Here is a 24,823-nt window from a genome sequence, read left to right as displayed (position 1 = left end):
CTTATTCCTTGTCACTGTGTTTGGACTCTGTAACTCTCATGGGGCTCTCCCTTTTGCCCCCCATTTGGACACCCTACCCACCCTCCCTAGGCTCTGATTCTACTGCCTTTCTGTACAGATACCTTCCTCACACTACTTGAGCCCTGACACTCCACTCATACTCTGTTCTACCTGTTGGCTTTAGGACTGAATTAACCAGGAAGAGAAAGGGTTCTATCATTTTGGGAGCTTGTATTAGGTATATATTATGTCTTTTCATTTAACATCCATATTTCATAATATTTCCCATTAATATTTTTTCTCTCCCTAGTTGTGTTTACATTGTATAGACTATTCAATTTTGGATATTGCTTTTTAAAATCTAATATTATATTGCCAATTGACTTAGCAAATATGGGCACGTAAAACCACTAGATTCTTTGGTTTGGGGGGAAGGTGGTGGTTTATTTAATTATTTTATTTTTTATTATTATGAGTACATAATAGTTGTATCTATTTATAGGGTACATGTGATGTTTTGATACAGGCATACAATGTGAATTAATCCAGTCAGGGTAATCAGGGTATCCATCATCTCAGTTATTTACCATTTCTTTGTGTTAGGAACATTCCATTTCCACTCTTTTAGTTACTTTAACGTATACCCTAACTTACTGTTGATTATACTCAGTTGTGTTATCAAGTATTATTCACTCTGTCTATTATAATTAACTATATTTTTGTACCCATTAACCAACCCCACTTTTCCCCCACCTCCTTGCTACCCTTCTCAGCTTCTGGTAACCATCATTCTATTCTCTGTCTCTATAATATCTTTTTGATATTTAGTCCCCACATGAGAGTGAGAACATAGTGAGATTTGTCTTTCTGTGCTTGGCTTATTTCACTTAACATAATGTTCTCCAGGTCCATTCATGCTGTTGCAAATGGCAGGATTGTATGTATTCTTTTTTGTGTGTGTCTCTATATTGTAATATTCCCTTGTGTATATGTACCACAATTTCTTTATGCATTTATCCTTTGAAACCCTAACCCTAATCCTAACCTAGAATATGGCAGAAATATGAATATTTGATGACTAGGAAACAATTTTTTTATGGAAGAGATTTACTTTTTATTAGCAAATTCAGCAATTTCAGGTATTTGTTACCTGGAAGAGGTGATATTGTGGAGAGAGAGAGTTTACACAGCTGTCTTCAAATTATACCGTGTAGATAGCACTATTCTTCTTGAGAGGCCTAGTAGGGCTTTGGAGCAGGATGGGATCAAGCCATAGGAAGAGTTGGGTGTGGAGTAGATAGACTATCACTATCCTTCTCCTTATCAGCATCAATAGTCAGAAATTGGAAGAAAAGTCATTCTTCTTTGATGAATTAGCAGTGGGCACAGTAATTTTGATGTCTGAAGACTGCTGTCTCCTCTAATTGATGGGGAAACACCCTTTTCCATAGCCCTGGGAGAACATTAAAGTTTGCATCATTATAAATCCACTTTGTAATAGCATCAGTTTCTCCAAATTTAGGAATGGTGACTATGTATACGTCTTTCTTTCTCTGTGTGTCCAGGATTCACCCAGCATGAGGCCTTCCCTGCAGGCGGTGGCACTCTGGGGACAGAAGGCCCCTCCCCACAGCATCACTGCCATCATGATCACTGATGACCAGCAAATGATTGTGACTGGGAGTCAAGAGGGTCAGCTCTGTCTCTGGAATCTCTCTCCTGAACTAAAGGTGAGTGAAAGCTATTGATACTGAGACAGACGACATTCACAAAATAAGCACAACTTGCTTCTTCTACCTGCAATGAGAGTGAAAGGTTTGCATGATTGTTAAAATGATGCTTAATAAAGTAATAAATTGGCTTTACTTCTGAATTTTGAGAAAATAAAGTACTATGTGATGGATCAAGACCATATTTAAAAATTATATTATGAATATTGCTAATCTTAGCTACCAACTAAATGTTATCACCCTTTAAGCTATGCTGAGTTTTACTATTTTATATCCTGAATTATATGTTTAAGTAACTGAACTACAGACATGTAAGTATAATTCTAGAAATTATGGCTCATTAATCTAAACAAAGGGTACCCTTGAAAACCGCTATTAACCAAATGAGTAATATCTTAATTATCTGGGTGTTTCTGCTGGTTTGGCCTTCTTGCTATTCTTTTAGTCTCTGCTTGTCTGTGATTTTTACAGATCACGTCAAAATGCTCTAAATCCAATTTACTATTGTCGTCCTCCTATTTCAGAACCTGACCTCACCTAGGATTTGGCCCATTGATTAGCAATTAATTGTCCCTGTACCGAGCCATAAACATTTAACATATTGGAATAGATATTTGCTTAACTCTAGCAGTCTCTAGACCCAATTTGAACATTTAAACTAATGATGTACTTAAAGTATATTGCCCTCATTAAGAAGCCTTTTAAAGATCAAAGACTATTTTTAGCCTTTAAAGTTTGTCACTTTAAAACCTAAATTAACAATTAATTGTAATTCTATTTTATGGTGTAATTAATTAACATCTCCCATCACTGAACAGTCCTACTACAGAGCTGCCAAGAAGTGCATAACAGGCCAGCTCAGCTCAATGTTTATGAACATCCTTGAAAGAAGGAATAGGTATTATTGCAACAGTTGTGTTTTGAAAGTGGTGGTGCTCACATTAATTTTCTATTATAGTTTAAACTCAGACTCCCAGATGGCTTAAAATATCTCATTACTCTTTTTAACGTTGAAGAGTGTTATTTTCTGGCCAGAGTATTTGTCTAGCAATGTGTAGGTCGTGATAAGTTTGAGAAATTTGGAATCCTAGAATTGTATCTTTGTTCATATGTTCCTGGTATTTACTCAACATTTGTTCAGCCTACATTTGTTGGGTACATACTGTAAGTTAGGCAGTAGGCTAGGTACTCATTCGTAAGTTCAAACATGAATGAGAAGACCTGGTGCTGGCTACAGGGAGTGAAAAAGAAACAGGCTGCTGTGGTGCAGTTGTGTTATAATACAAAGTGCTCTAAGTAGAGAATGGTCTGCACTGCATATTCAGTGGGGAAGTTATGCCATGCTTCTCTTAGAAGTACATTTTCTACTTGGAGTTAGAGCAGTGTTTCTTAACGGGGGGCAATTTTGGTCCCCAAGAGACATTTGTTACTATGTGCAGACATTTCAATTGTCACAACTGAAGGAAGAGAGATGCTATTGGAATCTAGAGATTAGAGGCTAGGGATGCTGTAAACATTGCATACTGCCCATGACAGCTCCTTACAACAAATAATTTTTCCATCCAAAATGCCTAGAGTTCCAATATTGAGAAATCCAAGATTAGGGATATGGGATGGGAATGGGAATCAGATGAACAGGAGTGGAAGAAACCAGGGCATTCTACGTTAAGGAAACAGCCTGGGCTCAGAGAAAAGTGAGGAGCTCTCTGTTGCTGGATCAGAGAGAGGTAAAGCCAGAGGGGAGGATAGGGCATGGAGAAATTTAGCTGACAAGTGAAGGAGTTTATATGGAGTCCTCTAGGCAAGGAGAGCTGTTGAGGAGATATCAGTTGGGGATGGGGTCAGCTTTGTGTTTTGGAAATTCACTGTGAGTACATTGTGAAAAAGTTAATTAGGCAAATGAGATATTGATGAGTATGAATGTGAGATACTCCATGTGCTCCATGTGAAGGTTTTCCTTAATACTTTCTATGGCTAACCATAGGGCCAGAGTGAATGAACAGCTTCTCTTATTTTCCCATGACTCTTACCCCTACATCACAACTGATCAATTATTAGCAGGGAAAGTTCCAGACTATGCAAAATCAAGGGCATTTTTGAATTCTCAACAAATTCCTTTGTTATATATAAGGCGGTTGAGTGAGTGAATTATTATCTTAATGGTTAGTAGTTTAATTTTATTTTTGTTTAAAAATATATATATATATATATAAATAATTTGGTAAAGGAAGAAAATGGGGGGCCTTGAGGACCTGAGAAACTATAAGAGAAGATATAACTAACTGTCCAGGTGACTGAGCCACTGTAGGGCAGCTGGATGCCAATGGGTGTTTCAGGGAAAGGACAGCAGGAAGGGGAGGAGGAAGTTGTTGGGGGGTGATGTATAAAGTGAACAGGGAGCCATTTATTTCCTCCTTGTACTACATTTGAAAAGCCCTTTTCCCCTTCCAAACAGATGTAGATAAAATAAAATATCAGGTTCTGTGGTCTTCAACACTCACTTTCTACCATATAAAGTGGAAAAGCAAATCCAGGGACACTTACTCATGCAGTCACTGGGCAAATTACATAGATGTTCTTTATTCTAGGTGTAGATCTCTCTTTCAAGTTTCTCAGAGTCTAGTGTAGGAGACAGACTTGTAAATAGGAAGTTGTAAAGCAATGTGATACTTTACCTACTCTACATATCTCGTGTAAGAAGAGTCATATAAGACTTGTGTTTTTGTAACTGGCTTATTTCAGTCAGCATATCTTCAAGGTTCATCCATGTTGTAGCATATAACAGTATTTCCTTCCTTTTAAGGTTGAATAATATTCCATTGTATGTACATACCACATTTTGTTTATCTTTTTATTTATTAATGAGCACTGGGGTTGTTTCCAACTTTTGGCTATTGTTAATGATGCTGCTAATGTCATGGGTGTGCAAATATCTATTTGCATCCCTGCTTTCAATTCTTTTCAATACCCAAAAGTGGAATTGCTGGCTCATATGGTAACTATTTTTAAAAATCATTTTTAATTGATACATAGTAATTATGCATATTTATGGGGTATTAATTCTATTATATTTTTAATTTTTTAAGGAACCCCCATAGTGGCTACACCACTTTACATTCCCATCAGCAGTGGACAAGAGTTCCAATTTCTCCACATCCTCACCAGTGCTTGCTATTTTTTTGCATATGTGTTTTTGTTTCTTATAATAGCCATTCTAATGGGTGTGAAGTGGTGACTTGTTCTAGTTTTGAAGGGAAAGGCTTTCCGATGGTGCTGCTTGAGCTGAGTTCTAAAGGATGAACAGGAGTGGAAGGTGGGGGAAGATGACAAGTGCATGCGAAAGATATGAGAGCATTTTGCCTTCAGGGAACTACTAAAATAGTTGAGTAGACCTGGAACACAAGACAGTAAATTAGAGGTGATGGACACATCTAGAAAGGCTGGACTAGGCCCAATATGGAATCTGACATGCTGAGGGGTTTAGGGGTTTTTTTTGTTGTTGTTGCTGTTCTTGTTCCTTTTAAAAAAATTAGCAAGAGCTAACAACATGTGCTAATTAAAAGCAATGGTGATATTAGGGGCTTTTGAGAATGCTTTATGTGAGCAGATGTCCATAATACTATTCCATTATATTTGGGTTTTAGAATACCACTTGCTAGCAGTGAGAAGAGCATATTGGGGTGAGGGGAGATGAGATCAGGGACAGGGACTGTGAGCAGGCGAGACTTCTACAGTAACTTAGTCAAGAAAGTTTTGGAGCATGAACTAAACCAGTGGCAGTGGGAATGAAGAGGAGATGAAAACTGGAAAGATGTTAAGAGAGAATGGACAGGACTGAGAAACCAATTGGATGTAGGGTAAAGAAGAGGAAACAGGCAAGGACCCCCTCTGGATCTGGGGTTTGGGAGATGGGTGGGACTGATGGGATGATGGTATCATTCATTTGCATAAAGTATAAAGGGAATTAGAGAATAGTAGTAGAGAAGGGAAGAAGGTGATTTAAGTTCTGAACATCTTGGAGTATCTGAGTATTCAGCAGGTGATTGAGTACACATCTCAGTCTCTCCCGGTCCCTGCGCAGTGGGATAGCAAGGCCCAGGGCGGCCAGAGAGTAAGTGTCTCCCTGTCCTGAGCTTCTCATTGCATAAGTGGGTTACAAATGCCACCTCCAGGTTCAGGGTGTGAGATCTACCAATGAGGAGCTTCTCTAAGTCTCATGTTCTTAGGAACATTCTCATGTGGGTTTTCTGATATTGATTGCTGTTACCCATCACACCTTTAAGCATAGAGAGAGGGAAGCTGAATATCCTCTCAGAGAGATTCCGTTAGTATTGCTATGTTCTGTACTTCCTCCTAATACTCAGAAGGACACACAACAAAATGAAGGAAAGCAATGGAGAAAACGAATGGAAATCTGGGTCAAGTTCTAGCCCTGATATTTACCCACTGTGTGATCCTGGGCAAATGGCTTTATTCTTTAAGCTTCAATCTCGTCACCTGTGAAGTGGGGATTTGAACACTGTCTGTGCTTGCATCTGGCGCCTGGAATATGGCAGATGTTCATCAAGTTGTGGGTTCTTTTTGTTTTCCCATTTGTGCTATTAGAAGTACCTGGAGATGGGGGTGGGGGTCGGCAAGAAACCAATGCTTCATAAACTTAGAGCCAATGAATAACAGTAAAGGTCTCCTGGGTTTCATCATGATGATGACTAGGTGTGATTGTAGATTTTTTTTTTAATTTTGTTATTCTTCACTATAGTTCTAGAGTATAGCCAATGAGAAAATTGTAATGAATTGTCACTGCTTATTCAATATTTGTGGTGATTTAGTAGCAGAATGAGGACTTCATGTGAAAGGCAGTGGTGTTCCTTTCTGATATTTCAGCCATGGTGAATTTTCTCTGGAGGAGGGAATATCCTTGATGAGCCTTAATTTATTGCTTAATTTGGCTTTGGAAAGATTGGAAAGGGATTAAATGCATAGTGGTATATATCCCTGAATCTGATGGCAGGGAAAGACAGTATGCTGTTCTCTAAGATAGGACCTTCTGGACTTCCCAGGAAAAAGGTAAAGAGTTAGGACTTGGATTGTAAGTGATTCTAATCAACCACAAAACCCTCTTTGCAGCACTAAAAATTGAGTCTGACAGCAGACCCTTTAAAGAAATATTTCTGATTATGATAGAAATGATACGAAGGCAGAGAATAATTATGTCATGAAATAATTTGTCCTCACTGATATGGCCGGATTGTTCTCTATATATATGTCTACATAGTTCAGAAAAGCCATAATAGATATTGATTAATTTGAAAAATATATTTTTTTTACCCATAAAACATCTGCTAGTTATTCAAATTAAACTTTTGTTCTATTATTGACAACTCCTTCCCCACATAAAGACATCTTACATGTTTTCTGGTTTAATTTTCATAAACTTATACAAAACAATGAGAAATATAATTCTTTTACATATGAGATAGTAGCAGCCCTTAGTGTCATATTTTTAAAATTCTCCTATAAGAGAAACATTGATATTTTAAATAATCATTTAATTAAAATTTTGTTTTTAATGTAGAAAAGTTAATTTTACTATTTCTGAGGCAGGAAGCCAAATAAGGTATTTTTAAAAAAATTGATAGACTTTTTTTTTTCCTGAACAAAGAAAGCAGTTCTATGTTCACAGCAAAATTGAGTGGAAGGTACAGAGTTCTCATATCCTCCCCCCACTATCAACATCCCACACTAGAGTGGTGTGTTTGTTACAGTCAATGAACCTACACATCACTATCACCAAAATCTATAGTTTACATTAGAATTCACTCTTGGTGTTGTACGTTCCACTTGGTATTGTACATTCTATGAGTTTTGACAAGTGTATGATGACATGTATCCACCATTATAATATCATGCAGAAGAGTTTTACTGCTCTAAAAATCCTCTGTGCTCCACCTGTTCATTTTCTGCTCCCCCCAGCCCTTTATAGCCACTGATGTTTTTATTGTCTCTATAGTTTTGCCTTTTCCAGAATGGATACAGTTGGAATCGTATAGCCTTTTCAGATTGGCTTCTTTCACTTAGTAATAAGCATTTAAGATTTCTCTATATCTTTTCGTGGTTTGATAGCTCATTGCTTTTTAGTGCTGAATAATATTTCATTGTATGAATGTATCACAATTTATATATCCATGTACCTACTGAAGGGTATGTTGGTTGCTTCCACATTTTGGCAATTATGAATAAAGCTGCTATAAATGTGTGTACAGGTATTTGTGTGGACACACCTTTTCAACTTATTTGGGTAAACATCAATGAGCTCAATTACTGTAAGAGTCTGTTTAGTTTCATAAAAAACTGCTCTCTTCCAAAGTAGCCATAGTATTGTGCATTCCTACCAGCAATGAATGAGAGTTCCTGTTGCTCCACATCCTTGCCAGTGTTTGATGTTGTCAGTGTTCTAGATTTTGGCCATTCTAATAGGTATGTAGTGACATCTCATTATTTTAATTTACACTTCCCTTATGACATACGTTGTGGAGCATCTTTTTGTATGCTCACTTGCTATTAGTATAACTTCCTTGGTGAGGTATCTGCTCCGATCTTTTGACTATTTTTTAATCAGGTTTTTCATGTTCTTATTGTTGAGTTTTAAGTGTCCTTTATATATTTTGGATAATAGTCCTTTATCGGATATGTTTTTTGCAAATGTTTCTCACAGTTTGTGTCATATCTTCTTATTTTCTTGATCTTTTTTCTATTTTTTATATAAATTAGAAACATCTTTTTATTTTAGAAATTTTAGATAATATAGATAATTTAGAAGTGAAAATTGATGCCTAAAAAGTCCTCTATGGTAGCTGGCCTGGTATTTGGTCTATGACTAAGGGAATTTCAGTCCTTTTTATTTTGGTTTTATGGATATATAATTTACAAATTAAAATTATATAGATTTAAGGTATACAATGTGATGATTTCATATATATAAACATTGTGAAATGATTACCACAATCAAGTTAATAACACCTCTACCACCTCACATAGTTACTTTTTTTTATCATAACATTTAAGATCTACTCTCTTAGCAAATTTCAAGCATACATTATTATTAACTATAGTCACCATGTTATCCATTAGCTCTCCTGAACTTATTCATTTTTTTTTGAGACAGAGTCTCACTGTGTTGTCTGGGCTAGAGTGCCGTGGCATCAGCCTAGCTCGTAGCAACCTCACACTTCTGGGCTCAAGCAATCCTCCTGCCTCAGCCTCCCAAGTCGCTGGGACTATAGGCATATGCCATTGTATATACAGTCTGCCCTTTGTATTTGTGGGTTCTGTATCCATGAATTTAACCAACCTCAGATTGAAAATATTTTGGGGAAAAAAGGATGGTTATGTCTGTACTGAACATGCAAAGACTTTTTTTTCTTGTCATTATTCCCTAAACAATATAGTGTAATAACTATTTATATAGCATTTACATTGTATTAGTTATTATAAGTAATCTAGACATGATTTAAAGTATATGAGAGGATATATATAGGTTATATGTAAATATACATCATTTTATATAACAAACTTGAACATCTCTGTATTTTGGTATCCACAGGGGGTCCTGGACCCAGTCTCCCGTGGATACAAGGGACAACCGTATATGCCACATTTTCTTAATCCATTTATCCATTGATGGACACTTTGCTTTTTTCTCATCTTGGCTGTTATAAATAATGCTGCAATGAACATGTGGGTGCAGATACCTCTTTGAGATACTGATTTCATTTCCTTTGACTCTATACCCAGTAGTGGGTTTGGTGGATCATATGGAAGTTCTATTTTCAATTTTTTGATGAACTACCATGCTGTTTTTTCAAAATGGCTGTACCAATTTACATTCCTACCACTAAATGATGTATTATGATGATTTCAAAAAGAGTAACATTTTCTCTTGTATTATTTTGTAAACTCATTCTGAATTCAGAAATCTGCACATTAATATGCTACTATCATTTGGTGGCCATTTTGTGCATAATAAGCATCAACACTGACTTATTTGTATTCACAATCTAGATGTTGTAAGACAGGTCTGACAGTCACATAGGTTTCATGATAGAGACCCAACCAAAACACACACAAAATGTATATAACACAATGCCTTTATTGAGAAGTTTATTCTGTGGATTTTGATATGCCATATATCAGTTTTCCTAAAACTATGTACAGTAAAACCATAATATAACAGAATTTCCTAATCAGAATTATGAATACTATATAGTGTAATGTTTTAATTATTTAAACACTTTACAGCTATTTAAAAACTTACTCTCATCATTTTCAGATCTCAGCGAAAGAACTCCTGTTTGGTCATTCGGCTTCAGTAACATGTTTGGCAAGAGCAAGAGACTTCTCTAAACAGCCCTATGTTGTTAGTGCTGCTGAAAATGGGTAAGTAAGATGTGTGGAACTTTGTCTCCTTCTCTGTTCCATTCCCTCTTGAAAAACTGTGATGGGGTACAATTTTAAGGCTGAAGGAGACCTTTGTGATCAACATGTTTCTTTTACATATAGGAAAATTTAGATCTTGAAGGTTTGAATAACTTGTCTGATGGTCTCACAAAGTGTAATAATTATTATAACTCCCACTCAATACTCCTTTTGCTAAATTGAGACCAAGATAAAGATTCCAACCTGTGTATCAGAACTTGTGTCACCCTTACTGGGTGAAAGATAGTGACAAATGTCTAGTATTGTAGAACTGGAAATAGAAAAGGCTAGGTGCTTGTCCTTTTAATGTATTAACTCACTTTGAGTTCTTAAGCAAACCCATCCAAGCCTTCATAGTTTTAGAAAACAAATCAATAGTTACAATCTTCATGCTGTACCCTTGTCTGATGCCATTTTAAAACTAACAGAGGAGAAGGCTCAATTGTGAGTAGGGTGGTGGGAGAGAGAAGGGGAAGGAACGTAGCGATTTAGGTGCAGTTTCCTTGAAACAAGCCTTGCTCTCATGAAATAGGACCCAGGAAAAAGCCCCACTGATGGAAGATCTACTATGAACTACTCTCTGCTGAGGAGTTTTGCCAGAGTATACTCAGGAATGCAGAAGCAATTCAACATGTGTTTGTGGATGAGGGATTGGGTTGCTGGTTGAAACAAGAGAACTTTCTCTTTTGTTTTTAACCCAAAGGGAAATTACATGTCTCTGAATTCTGAGAATCAAAAGAATAATAAGGAGTTAAGGCCTGCTTTGTATAAACAGAATAGTTTAACAAAATGACTAGTAGAACAAATGTCAAAGATGTATCTATTCTCATAGCTTATAGTAAAGCAATAATTGTTAGCTTTAGACAGATTGAACTTTGGATAAGTCTAAAGTGAAATATCCTAGTACATTCTTTTTTGTTGTTTTTTAACATTTGCCTGTAGCTTTCACACACTGGGGCTCCCACAAGGCCTCCTATACAGGCTGAGATACTTTTTCCCAAACTAGAGAATTTGGAGGATGATGAACTTTTTCTGGAACTACTTGGAAAGTTGAGAAAAACATAATAGCTAAGTGAGAAATAGATCCGAAAAGTTACTGAGTTCCAGCTTGAGGTTTTTGTCCGTAGTAGCCTAGCTGCAAAAGGGAAAGAGAAACCAGGGTTAAGGATATGTTTTTGATGATAGGTGAATTCAGCTATATGAGCCCTGTAAAGATGACTGTTAAAGAGCTGAGGAATCTGGTTTTGTTCTGACTAGCTGTCTTCCTTTGCCCAGATGATCTTAATTTTCTAGAACTCTATTCTTTTGGGCTTCCCCCAAATTTATCCTATATCTATGATATATTTCTTAGGCAGTCCCTACACTTCAGCTACTATATACTTAGCAAATCCTAACTTAATCTGCTGGAAGTTATTATATTGTAAACAACACTGTATTTTTTGCTGTGAAAAGTGCAAGGAAGTTGCCGTGAGTTTAGCATTTCTGCCCCAAGATGATCAGGCAGCACCTAGAATTGCTTCATGGCTCAGTTTTTCATTTTTTTTTCCAAAGTATTATTTCATTTGTAGGAATCCCAGCTAATTCCAAGATAATGAATAGAAATAAGCACTTGGAGACCTGATGTCGAAACAATAGAATGCCAGAGAAAAAGAGAAAATCCTGAATGTAGACAGTGAAAAAAACCCCAGATTTACAAAGGAATGTTAATTAAACTGAGAGCTGACTCCCCAACAGTAAGATGAAGACTAGACAGAAATGAAATCCCTTCAAAAAGTGGAGAGAAATTATCTGTCAACTTAGAATTATATATCCAGCAAAAATACCTTCACCAAATTAGGGCAAAATAATAAAGCTTAAGACAAACAACAACTGAGAATGCTCACTACCAACAGACCCACTACAAGTAACAAATTTCTAAATGATATTCTTCAATAAGAAGATCAATGATTTCAGAAGGAAGATCTAAGATGGAAGAAGGAACATTAAACATAAACCAACAAAGTTTTAGAAAATTAAAATAAAAACAGACTATTAGACATAATGATGTTTATATACACTTATCCACTCATATACACCATCCTGCTCAACAATGGCATATGATAGTGTAGCCACCAGAATTCCACATGTTCTGGTGTTCTAGAGAAGGGTAAAGATGTTAGACTTTAAGCTACATGTATATGTTGACATTTCCAGGGTAGCCCCTAAAAAAAGAAACAAGAGAAATAAAAATAAAAGAAAGAATACATATCTTTCCATTTAAAAAAGAAAAAAAGTATTATTTAATTTAAAGAAAACAGAAAAAAATCAAAGAAAAAATGAGACAAATAGAAAATACAAAATAAGACAGTTGAAATAAACCTAAATAGTAATCTCAGTTATATATTATCAAATGCATACTACTCAAAATTAGGTTGCTATAGCTGTATTAATATTTTATAATAATAAATATATTGTTAATAAAATTTAAGGCAAAAAGTCCTGGCACCGATAGGGTTATTAGTTATTAACGGAAGTTTTAGTCCCCAAGAAGAGATAAGACCAGAGAAGTAGGCCGGCACCAGGCCTCAGAGGCCTCTAGGAAGGTGCTCCTAAAACCTGAGTATACATCAGAATCACCTGCAGTGTTTGTTTCAATACAGATTTCTGGGCCCCACTCCTGGAGATAGGGATTCAGTAGGTCCGGGCTGAGGCCTAAGAACTTGGATATCAAACATTTTCCTTCAGGGCTTGATACTCCTGGTCCAGAGATCCTATTTGGAGTATCAAGGACACCACATTTGAGGCAGTGAGAGCAAGTGTGGGGTCAAGAATAACTTGGGGAATTCATTAGTGACAATATCATTCATTGAGATAATGAACCAAAGAGGGATAGTGCCATGTTTCATTTTGAACAAGAGGAGTGTGAACTCCTACAAGTCCTACAGGTGGAGACATCAAACAGCTGGGTGCATATGGAAATCTAGAGCTCAGGTGAAGACATCTGGGCTTCCAAGAGCATGATAACAGTGCCTGAAACTGTGGGAGTAGATAACTTACCCAGGAAGAGAGTGAAATGGGGAAAGTATAACACAAAAAAGTCTAAGGAAAACCAATACTGAAGAATCAGGCTGAGGAAGAAGGGGAGGCTGAGAATGCCAAGGAAAACCAAAAGCATAATGGAAGACAAGGAAAAAGAGAGTTTGAAGAATGGAATAGACTTCCAATTCAAGATGGCAAACCAAGTAATCATATTTCTCTCCTCTTGTTCCAGACACTTCATTAAAATTTGAGCAGAGCAATGTGTTATAAGCATAGAAGTATAAGAAATAGGAGTGGAGCAGGGAGAAAATAGTATATTCCTGGAAGATGAAAAGTGTGTGGAATGATTATGGTTGACATATTTATTCACTGGATGAATTTTTATTGAGGTGCTAAGGTGGGGATGTAGAGCTGAGCACAACAAAAAAGACCCTTGCTCAAGGCACTTCTAATGAGACTATAACAATTTTTTAATTTTGTATGTCATAGATACTTCTCCCTGTGTTTTTCTTTTTATTAAAATAAAAATTTAAGAATTTTTAAAATTTTGGAAATCATTAAATTTAATATTTTATAATTGAAGGGGATTTTTAGCCATGTATAAACTTTGGGGGAAGAATCTGAAAAATGAAAAGAATGTGCATTTTGATAGATTTCATGTCTTGCTGTTAATTATGTAACTTGTACAATTCTTGCTCAAGTACAAACGCTGTTTTTGATACGCCATGAATTTGCTTTCTTTTATTAAATATAATTGATAGACAAAGGGTCACCTTCTGCTTTGCGATATTTTTGTTTTTGTTTTTGTTTTTTCCAGATTTAAGGTAGAAAATAGGATGATGAGCAAACAGGGAAAACATTGGAATCCAAGATGGTTTGAATATGTTAGTGTCACTGGGGGAGTTTTAACTGATGCTCAGGCTTCAACCCTAGAAAATGTGAATTAATCAGCATGATTTGATGTCTAGATTGGGTCAGGCATCAGTATTTTTTTTTAGAGTTATCTAATAGTTCTAATTAGAGCCAGAGTTTAGAGCTATGGTTTAGAGATGGACTTACCTAAAAACAGATCAACTGACCGGGAGCTTTTCAAAACCACATGCGCCAGGATCCCAACCTAGAGCTGTGGAATTAGAATCTCTGAGGGTAATTTTTGAACTATTTGCAGGTGATTGCTGATGCATAGCTAAAGTAAAAAACCACAATAATAAATCCCACATAAGGCTAAAATTTTATATTTTTTGCTGCTTAAGGTTCAGTTACTTTACCTTTGTGCTCTATTTATTTACCTTCTAGATTTAGTATCAGTTTCTTTACCTTGGAGATACATTATTTCAATTTCTACCTTTCTCCCAATCTTATGTTTTAGTATACACACACAGACACACAGAGATTTTTTTCCCCTTGTTTTATAGAATGAAATACCTTTTCAGGTACTTCAAAACCTTTTTGGAATAAGGTTGAATATAAACAGAGGGAGGAAAACCATGAATATTTTCTTTCTGTGTACAGGACATGGTTTCTCAACTTCAGTACTGCGGCATTTTGAACTGGACAATTCTTTGTTGTGGGGACAGTCCCATGCATTGGAGGCTATTTAGCGGCATCCCTGGCCTCTCCCCACTAGATGCCAGTAGTGTGTTTCTAGTTGTAACAACCAAAAAAATCACCAAACATTGTCAAATGTCCTTGGAAGGTGTGGGAAGAGGGGAGAGCAGAATGACCCTAGTTTAAGAATCACTGGTTTAGAAGATTGAGTTCCAGTGTTTCGTTAGAAAAACAAAAAAGCCTGCAAATCACTAAATACATATAGTATTTAACATTATTAATCTGTATATTTTGCTTCCTAATAGCAGCATCTCCCTTAATACCCATAAAACCTTTAGTTTTCTTTTGTGGAAAATTTTGCTTATGTATTGAAACTATGAACTGAAGAATATTACCACACATCTCTGAAACAGCCATTCTGATTTTTGTGAACAGAAATCATATAGATTTAAAACAACCTGCACTGGGTGTATTTTGTACCTGTATTTTATAACTGTATCTGTGTCTTTGTAACATCTATGTAACCAAGTAAGAGTTTTCTAAACAATGGTAGTTTTCTAAATATTAGGTGGCAAGGATGATTTCAGGGTTTCAAATCAGGAAAAGCAAAGAAATAAACCGTAGCAATGATAGACCAAATGTAGCCTCTTGGTGGCAGTGTTTGGTTTTACAAAAATGATACCTTGACTCCAGAAGATGCAACACTCGATGCATTATGCTTTTCAAAATATGTAGTTTAAGTTCAGTGAAATAAACCATTTTCAAGAGGATGCAGTTTCCACGGAAAGATTGTTGTACTGTCACTAACAGGCAGTGATAGCTGTATCCCCACAATTTGTCGTAGGCTAGGTTAGCCCTAAAGTAAGGTTTGCAGGCTGGCGGCAGGGTGTAATTACCCAAACAAAAAGATACAGATACAGTATGTCATCCCTGCTAATGACCACAACATTTTCTTGCCCAGTAATCTGTAACAAAAAGCCACATAAATGATCAGGCTGCACTTGAGTGCAGCACTAAAGAAAAACTTGGTGGTATAAAAATTATTCCAGCCAATTGAGTGGAAATGACAGAGAATAATACAAAGTTATCTCTGCTAGGGAGATGTGTGTTTGGAATGTCACCAATGGACAGTGCGTGGAGAAGGCCACACTTCCTTACAGGCACACTGCAATCTGTGTAAGTATGCTCACTGCTTTCAGGACATTTCTGCATTCGCAATTGTTTGGAGCCTTTGCTATATACACATTTAAAGAAATATCTTTGAAGAATATTCTTGTCTCCAATCTTTATTTTGTCTTGACGATAGAATATCATCAGTAATCATCTGCTATTTTGGCATTTTTCTTTCCCCAAAGGTATTATGCAACCAGGTTTTTTTCTGATTCTTTCATTTTTGTATCTAACAGATAAATTTGAAAGGCAAATTCCATATATTTCCTTAGTGACACAAAACACGCACACACACACAAAGATTCCATCTTAATGATGGGCTATTTTGTAAGGCATAAAATCTTTCCCCTTCATTTACAATTTCAGCCTATTTTTTTTGGTGGATAGTTTCTTAATTTCTGATTTTTTTTTAATGAAAACAGAGCAAGAAGCATAGCCATAACTTTTATAATCATTTCCCAATATTTAAAGAAGATCTTGGCTTTTAGTAGATGGACTCCATATATAAGGTAGTTGCATGATTCTAATGGTGCTGACAGCATTGCTTTTTTTAAAAAATATATTTTATGCATTGTTTTTAGTGTTGTGACTCAACATTCATAAACTCCTTTGTATTCTTTGGGGACCAAAACTCTACACAGTAAAAGAGCTTGTTAAGGGTAGAATGTACTACTTGAACTTTAAGAAAAGTCATTTCCAAAACTTATTTGGCACAAGAAATCCTCAAATTCTCTTCAAATATTTTTATTTCTTCTTAACATGTAGCAATTTTGTTGTCCTTGTTTAATTGCAAGTAGCACTCCAGAAGTAATACATTGTGAACTTTCCATGATTTGGAATAAGATTCCTTCTTCCAAAAGATCTCCCTTTCTCCAGAAAAATGATGAGCTACAAATAAGACTAACGTGCAAAATCAACACTTTATGAGTGTGAAATAACTGAACTGAAAGAAATTTTAGTTGCTATTCAGTTCAGTACCTTAATTGAACATATGCTAAACTAAAATCTAGAGAAGTCTTCAGCATAGCCACAATTATGTTAGTTGTTGGTGATAATTAAATTTTTCTTTGAATTCCATGTACATAGTATTACCACTGCTCATTCCGGATGACAGGAGAAGGTTGGCTTCTTTGTTGTGGAGAATATCAAGATGTCCTTATAATTGATGCCAAAACTTTGGCTGTTGTTCACACTTTTACATCATCTCAGTCTCCCGATTGGGTCAACTGCATGTGCATTGTTCACTCCATGAGAATTCAAGGTAATAATTGGGGATTGTATGACACTAAAAGATTGCACATAAAAATACTTACCTCTGAATTATTTGTGAAGTTATTGAGCAAGGGTTTATAAAGAATGTTTCCTTATGTTTACCTATTAGTGGGGATAGCTCTGTAAGCCAGATCAAGAAAAACTGAGAACACCCACACCGGTGGTTCAAGTCATTAGTAAGTCAGCAAGAGGTTACGATGAAGTGGAAAGAAGTGAATCTGTGTTTCTATGACCCAGTTCTGCTTGGTGCATTTTAAGAATTACAAGTTGGTTTTTATTGTGGATTAGCAGGACTCTTGGAATTTTGCCCTGTTATATCTTCTGGATGTAGAATCGAGGAGAATTTAGTTTCTATGATGAGTGAATACATAGAAAGTGGAAGCTGGCTCCTTACTCATTTCTGAAACAGGAAGATTTAATGTTACCAACATGATGATTTACAATGTGTTTCTGCTTGTTGTTGTGGTCTTCTTATACAGAGGAATCACTTTGAAATTTTAAAACAAATTTGGAACATGATGTAAAAATATTTATTATTTTTATTAAAAAAAAACCCAAAGCTGAATATTTTCCAACCATAAAGCCCTGCGTAATCCTTACATGACTATGAATGACTTTTACAACAACCAGTTATAGCACTGGTGAGCTTATGTGACCTTGTTGTTTTTTACAGAAGATTCTCTCTTGGTGGTATCAGTAGCTGGTGAGCTCAAAGTATGGGATCTCTCCTCGTCTGTCAACAGCATCCAGGTTTGCTTGGAGACTCTACTGTTTTTTTCTCTAATTTCAAGCATATTTATTGAAATTTTAAAATGATAAGGATATTACATGCTCATTGTTAAAAGTTCAAATAGTATAGAAGTGCATAAATTTTACCTCCATATACTTCCCCCATCCATCTTTCCAGGAGTGAGCATTGGTGTAGTTGGATTGTATACTTCAGCATTCCTCTGTGCATATACAAATGTTTTTATCTACACACACACGCACATACATACACAGACACACATTGATTACATTTTAATTTAAAAAAAATCATAGCAGAATATCTCTGTGTCCCTTACAGCAGAAGATCCCCTTTCTTCTGCGTATGTGTGAGGGGTGGCATGGAGATGACTGAACACCTGGGGGTCACATTCCCTGGGAGGCTGGTATATTCACCTGCTCATTGGCATCAGGCTGCAAGTTGCGGTGACAGAAAAAAGAACAGTCACAGTATTTGTGTTGATGACAAAGTTATTCGGTTTCCCAAGGAGCTCTGGGGTCTCTTTAGGAACTTCTTGGTTGAGGAAGCCTAGGAATTGTGTTGCCATGCTGAGCTCAAGACATACACACCAGCATGATCGGAAACTTATTGAGAACATAGTATTCTATGTGTTCTGTGTTGTCTACTATTCTATCTTTTCAAAACTCTGTTCATTTTTTTTCAGCAATTAAGATATGCAGGAGTTTTTTTAGTCATCATTTTACATTTTTTGTTTAATCTTTCTGCCATGTCTGAAAGTGACTTATTCTTCACTTTATATTCTTAGCATCCAGCATAGCTCCCCACAGAATGTTTGTTGAATGATAATATGTAATGAGTCCTTGAATCCAAGTGGATTTCTGCTCACAGATTCCATTGCAAAGTAACTTCTTAGTTCAAAACACTCAACAGGAAACTTGGGTACTTTGCATTTTTTAGTCGTGTGATCTACTTTAGGTGTATGGGGAGCAGTCCTTCTCGTGGTTGTATATAAATTACCTAAAACTGGCACTAAAATATTTTCTTTCCTTTTGAAGGAAAAGCAAGATGTCTATGAAAAAGAATCCAAATTTCTCGAGTCCTTGAACTGCCAGACAATACGATTTTGCACATACACTGAGAGACTTCTATTGGTGGTATTTTCTAAATGTTGGAAGGTATTATAAAATAACATGATAAACACCAGTGATGTAAAAATGTAATTTGTTTTTTTCTTGCTCAGGGAAACAATTATAAGAATATGATTTTAATATGATACAAACTCTCTGTAATCATATTACCAGAGTATGCAAGGAGGTGTCTTTTATGACTGACGTATCAGTTTTTAACTCCCTACATTCAGTAGTTTTGCATCCCAAGATATCATATGTGTAGTAGTATATCCTAATTTTATTAATAACAAACCATAAGAATAATAAACACTTATCTCTAAATAACTTTAAAAAGTTGGTACCTGTAGAACTAATTAAAAAACTAATACTTTATGTCTACCTAGATTGATCTTATTTTTAGATGTTTTTCTGCTTTGTCACTACACTTGTTTCTAGGCAGTATACATTCTTTTCTTGTAAATATATTCCCTGACATCTCCTAGAAGAACAAAAAGCTAAGTTACCATCATCATTTGATATTGTAGCATCCTTTTCTTCTTTAGTGTTTCATATAACTGACTTAGTTAACAAAACCATATATGTTATTGTCACTTTATGATGATAATATATTTTTGAACAAAGTTTAAAGTATATGGTCTAACAAAAGATTTTTGCTGTATAATTTTTTGTCCATAATAAAATTTCAAATGTTAAACATGGACTACCCATATGGAAAGAATACAATTATTTAGAAATTTTGAGATTTTTGGTTTCTATGTTTAATGGGCACATTCTGGAATGATACAACCAGATAAGCTTTATCCACTGAACCTACCCTGGGATAAATGTGAGAAAATCAGTGCTAGTAAAATATCATCTTGATGTATGAGTGCAGTATGGTCTGTTATTAACACTTAGTATGTTGTTACATTATTACTATCATCCAAACAGTCTTGATAAACATAATTTATCTTTTATTTCACTGGGAGATTAGACTGTAAGCATTTCTTAATGTGCATCGACTTTGTGTTTTAGGTTTATGATTATTGTGATTTTTCCCTTCTGCTGACTGAAGTTAGTAGAAATGGGCAGTTCTTTGCCGGTGGAGAGGTGATTGCTGCTCACAGAATCCTCATCTGGACAGAAGACGGTCACAGTTATATCTATCAGCTGCTGAACAGGTGGGCTCAGATGGGAGCGGCATACAAAACATTCAGGTAGAAAATGAACTTTGGGAGGTTTATTATGGAAAAATCCCTGCATGCTGCCCATGATCAAAAACCAGAACAAAACAACTTTGGCACTAGAAGATTTACTCTGGGCTTGGTAGGCTTCAGCCTTTGTACAAAACAGCAGGGGATGAAGGAATGAGATTAGCCATGTATAACTTGTACAGCTGGTGCTGGGTTTTCAAAAAGTCACTTGTAATTATTAACCTAACAATTTCTAACTAGAGTTTAGAAACTTGAATGGTACCATCCGGCTTTTGAAAGTGGGAGGGGGCGAAAAAACGAATAAAGAACTCTAAAGTTCTAAACTTTGCTTTTTATTTTTGCCACGCAGTGGGCTCTCAAAAAGCATATACCCTGCTGATGGAAGAGTGCTTAAAGAGACCATTTATCCTCATTTACTGTGCTCTACTTCTGTGCAGGAAAATAAGGTAATGCAAGAAAAGAGTGACTGCCTCAAAGCTGTTTCACTCAGTTTCTTAGATAAGTGTCGCTTTGTCTGTCACAGAGGCAGGCTTGAAAAAATTGACTCGAAGCATCGCATCAAGTTCTTAATGAGAAAATCAAGTTTAATTGTTAGCAGCTACTTACTGAAGAGAAAACTTTGTCTTTAAAAATGTATTATTTTTAGGCCTGTACTTTAAGTTTGTAACTAAACAATACATATTTATTGTAGGGAAGTTATACATATTGAGAAAAACAAAGGAAGAATTAAAATACCTAATTTTACCGCAATCAATATTTGCTGAATATTTTTTGCTTTGTCTTATGTATTTACTAATTTTAACTGGAAATTTTTCATACATTTGGAAAAGTTGCAAGAATTGTGCAATGATCACTTATACATACTTTGCCTGAATTCACCCATTGTTAACATTTTGCCACATTTATTTTCTCTCTCTGTCTGTACATATATATATACACACACATATAAACATATACATACGTACCACACATTTCTCACTGACCGTTTTGATAGATGGTTTGACAAAACATTAACATTTTAATGTATCTACTCCAATTGTTAAACTTCATGAAATGGTTTATATCCTGATTTTTTTTTTACTTAATCATATATTAAGATCATTTTCACATGTATTTAGTTATTCTTATAAGTAAATTTCCTTGTTAAGACAAATATAATTATTCCTGGTAGAGAGTTGAATATATAATTGTGAGCTTGTTACTTGACTCAATTATGTGTTTGACACCATAAGGAAGCCTGGAAATTTAAGCAGTTATTTCAGTAGTTACCCAAAGTGTTTTTTATTTTTTTAACCTTTGAACTTATCAGCTAATTATCAAAAAATGTGTTTCATGGAGAGTGGAAGAGTTTTGAATTATTGATGTGTCCACCAAGGAAGCATGCTACTTTGTATAGAATGATGGTTCGCTTAATTGGAGAGCATAACTGGTGGAAATCCTATAGTTCAGTGACTGTCCCTTTAACATATCTGTGAGATGTTATTGCAAAAACTTGATTAAGAAGCTGTCAGCCAAAAATTAGAAGCCCAAATGCCCTGGGGCATTGGCAAACTTTAGAATTATGGCATGTGTGAAGGGCTGTTTCTAAAATTATTTGTGGGTAGCAGTAAGGCCTTGTTTTGCTGTTGATCACAAAAGCAGTATTGTGGCTTACGCAGAAAGGCATATTTAGTTATTTTTTTTGAAGGATGTGCTCTTTCCTTCCTGTTAGCTTCAGAATGCATTTTTAAAAAAATACAGTTTGCCCTAAAAGCCAAATATTAATATAATATAAATCTTGCCCTAAAGGAGTAACTAGGAGTTTCTAGTTACTGCAAATACCAATGCTCTACATAACCATGAGGACAAAGTGTAACAATTTTAAAAAAAACACTTAAAAAATACTAATCTTATGGGAAGTTTCCTTGCTTTGTTTCTCAAAATATGAAGACATAAACTTATAGGTCTTCTTCCAATAATTCTTGTTTAGACAACCACAGTTGTTTCTGTAGGAAACAGAAGTAGGAAGTGCCTAGAAACCAGTGAAATATGAATAGAATAATCTGAAACTGAAACCCATTCTTAGACCCTTACTTACCCTTTATCCAGGGAATAAAATGAAGTCAGACATTTTTTCCCATTTTTCAAACATTACCAGCGTTCACCAAATGTAAGAGTTCTTAGTCTCTCTTGAAGTTAGGAGATAATGAAGACATTGTGGTAGGGTGTGGAGATGAATTTGATAGATACAGTGTGCTTAGGAAAGGGTGCCCTATAAAAATGTAGGAGTGGCTAGACTCATTTTTTGGGGTGATGCCATAGAGCTAAATCTCAAGGTTTAACAGTAACACGTTCTCGGAGTGACCATTTGTAATACCCGTGAACATATCTGCTGATGGAGTTGTAAGAATAAGAATGGGGACTTGCCTTTCCTTCCCGTAGTTATGTGAGGATCTCCCTGGCCTCAAATCACAGCTGGTAATTGCTGAGGCCCGTGGCAGGGCTTCTGGCTGTTGAGATGAGGAACTGGTTTTCCCAGGGCCCCAACTGAGGAGTAAGACTGCCATGCTGAGGTGGGAGTAGCTGGGAGTGAAAGTCTGTGGGTGGTAAATTAGGAATTTGGGTGCATGAAGTAAGAGTCATGACAATGATGATGATGATAGATAGATAGATAAATAACTTCTACAGAGTGCTTATTATTGGCAAACAAACGCAGTACCTCCTTTACTTCAATTGCCACCAAGACCTCATGATGAAACTGATGTTCAGAGACGTTAATTCCCAGGCTTGGAACCCAGGTGGCTTAGCCCTAGAGTCTGGAAATGGGTTTTTAGAGTGAGTTTCTCAATTGTTCTGAGAAAAGAATAACAAAAATGGCTATATTAATTGAATCAGGACTAAATGCCAGGCACCATTTTAAGCAGCTTATCTTTACCTACTCATTGATCCACACAACAGTCCCATACAGTGAGCCCTCTTTCACAGTTAGGGAAGATGAGACAGGGAGGTGAACCAAATTGCCTAAATTAAGTAACTTGCTCTTTTAATAGAGCTAATATGTGGTAAAGCCAGGATTTGGATTCCAACAGTTAGCCTCAGAGATTTCACTCTTCACAACTGTATTTTATTACCTCCTGGAGGATGGGTACTTCCTGTGATGGGTACTTCCTGTGATGGGTACCAGGTACTGTGATGGAAAATCGGAATTCGAATTCAAATGGTAAGGGGTTAGGAGGGGTTCTCAGGTAAACAGCAGAACTAAAGAGGGAATTATTGGGAAGCCTCAAGGGGTGGTGTGGCCAAGGGAGGGGTGGCAGTATGGGAGGTGAGGGCAGGGAGGATGACGGCAACAGGGACCCACAGGGGCAGAGCGCTGGGCTGGGGAGAGATGTTCCACCACCAACTTGACTAACTTACCAGCTTCTCAGAGCTTCATTTTCAGATCAAAATAATGAGAGAGGTGGAATAATCAGTTCTAAGATTCCTAAAAGATTGGGAGAGTTTGAGTAGCCAATTTAACCAAATTTTATCAACATCATTTCTACTAGATACAAAAATCATGATTTTGAGATCTGTAAGACTCCCAAATATCCTCTGAGTCAAAAAAAAGAGAGAAGTTTATTTAGATAACTGACTTCATTGCAACCGTTTTCTGTGATGCTCTGATTTCTTGAGACTATAGAAAACTGTAAATATCTTGGTTTTATGATCCTCGATTTGTTTCTTATTTTCTGTGTCTGAGTTTCCTTATTTCTATAAAAAGGATAATAACAGTACTTACTTCATAGTTTTGTTGTAAGGATTAAGTATAGCTATATTTTGGCCCTTAATATTCTCTAAAAAATATATTATAGAATTTTTCCACTAATATATCTAAATCTGGACCTTAATGCATGTATTTTCTGACTAGGAACTGTCACTTTCCTAGACTTCTTTAATTCTAGCTCGAGCGGTTGGCTTTCTTTTCTGGATGTCTTTCATTTGTATATCAAAAGAGATTTTTGTAATCACAATCATTCTGATCCCTTGTGCATAATCTCTGTATACAAGCCTGCCTAAAGAACAGCTACCCTGCCCTGAGGTACTAGGGAGAGTCTAGATGTATTCACTAGGGAAAGCATATGTTTAAGAGCACTGGTACCCGATGTTCATACTCTGCTTCAGCTAAATCATAAATTATACGTATATAAAATATATAGTAGTATGTATAATGTATAATACATTATATATATGTGTGTATAGTAAATTAAGGAGACATTTTTCTTTGTAGCTACTTGGGAAATTTGAAATCAAGTATGTTAAATCTAAAAAATGGTTAACAGAAAGTAGAAAGCATATTAATAACACAAAATTACCATACAAATTTTAGCGTTTGCTATTTCAACTGCTAGTTGGAACTGAAAGGAATCTAAAGAAATCAGGCATTCCTAGTGGACAGTATTATCCTCAAGACATGGGCTCCTGAGTCAGAATTAGTACTGTCCGCATCCTTGTGTTATACATACACATAACATGGTCAGTAAATGTTAGATACTCTTATTAACACTCTGAAGTCTAGCTCATGACTTTATTTTTTGTTTT

At 35.9% G+C, this 24,823-nt stretch overlaps 1 protein-coding gene across 1 annotated transcript in view; it reads left to right on the top strand.

Moving 5' to 3' along the window:
* The first annotated feature begins 1,557 nt into the window (after positions 1 to 1,557).
* WDR72 (WD repeat domain 72) overlaps positions 1,558 to 24,823 on the top strand; it is a 182,585-nt gene continuing 159,319 nt past the window's right edge. Inside the window, exons 1-8 of the mRNA XM_045529621.1 lie at positions 1,558 to 1,730; positions 10,060 to 10,166; positions 15,869 to 15,947; positions 17,028 to 17,202; positions 17,887 to 17,963; positions 18,996 to 19,115; positions 20,085 to 20,230; positions 20,613 to 20,709. Coding sequence (XP_045385577.1) covers positions 1,578 to 1,730; positions 10,060 to 10,166; positions 15,869 to 15,947; positions 17,028 to 17,202; positions 17,887 to 17,963; positions 18,996 to 19,115; positions 20,085 to 20,230; positions 20,613 to 20,709 — 954 coding nt within the window. The 5' untranslated portion in view covers positions 1,558 to 1,577. The remainder of the gene's footprint in view (positions 1,731 to 10,059; positions 10,167 to 15,868; positions 15,948 to 17,027; positions 17,203 to 17,886; positions 17,964 to 18,995; positions 19,116 to 20,084; positions 20,231 to 20,612; positions 20,710 to 24,823) is intronic.

This window comes from Lemur catta, chromosome 1, assembly GCF_020740605.2.
Source record: "Lemur catta isolate mLemCat1 chromosome 1, mLemCat1.pri, whole genome shotgun sequence".
NCBI classification, from domain to species: Eukaryota; Metazoa; Chordata; class Mammalia; order Primates; family Lemuridae; genus Lemur; species Lemur catta.
The sequence above is the reverse complement of the archived record's forward strand: the minus strand, read 5'-3'. Positions and strand labels throughout refer to the sequence as shown.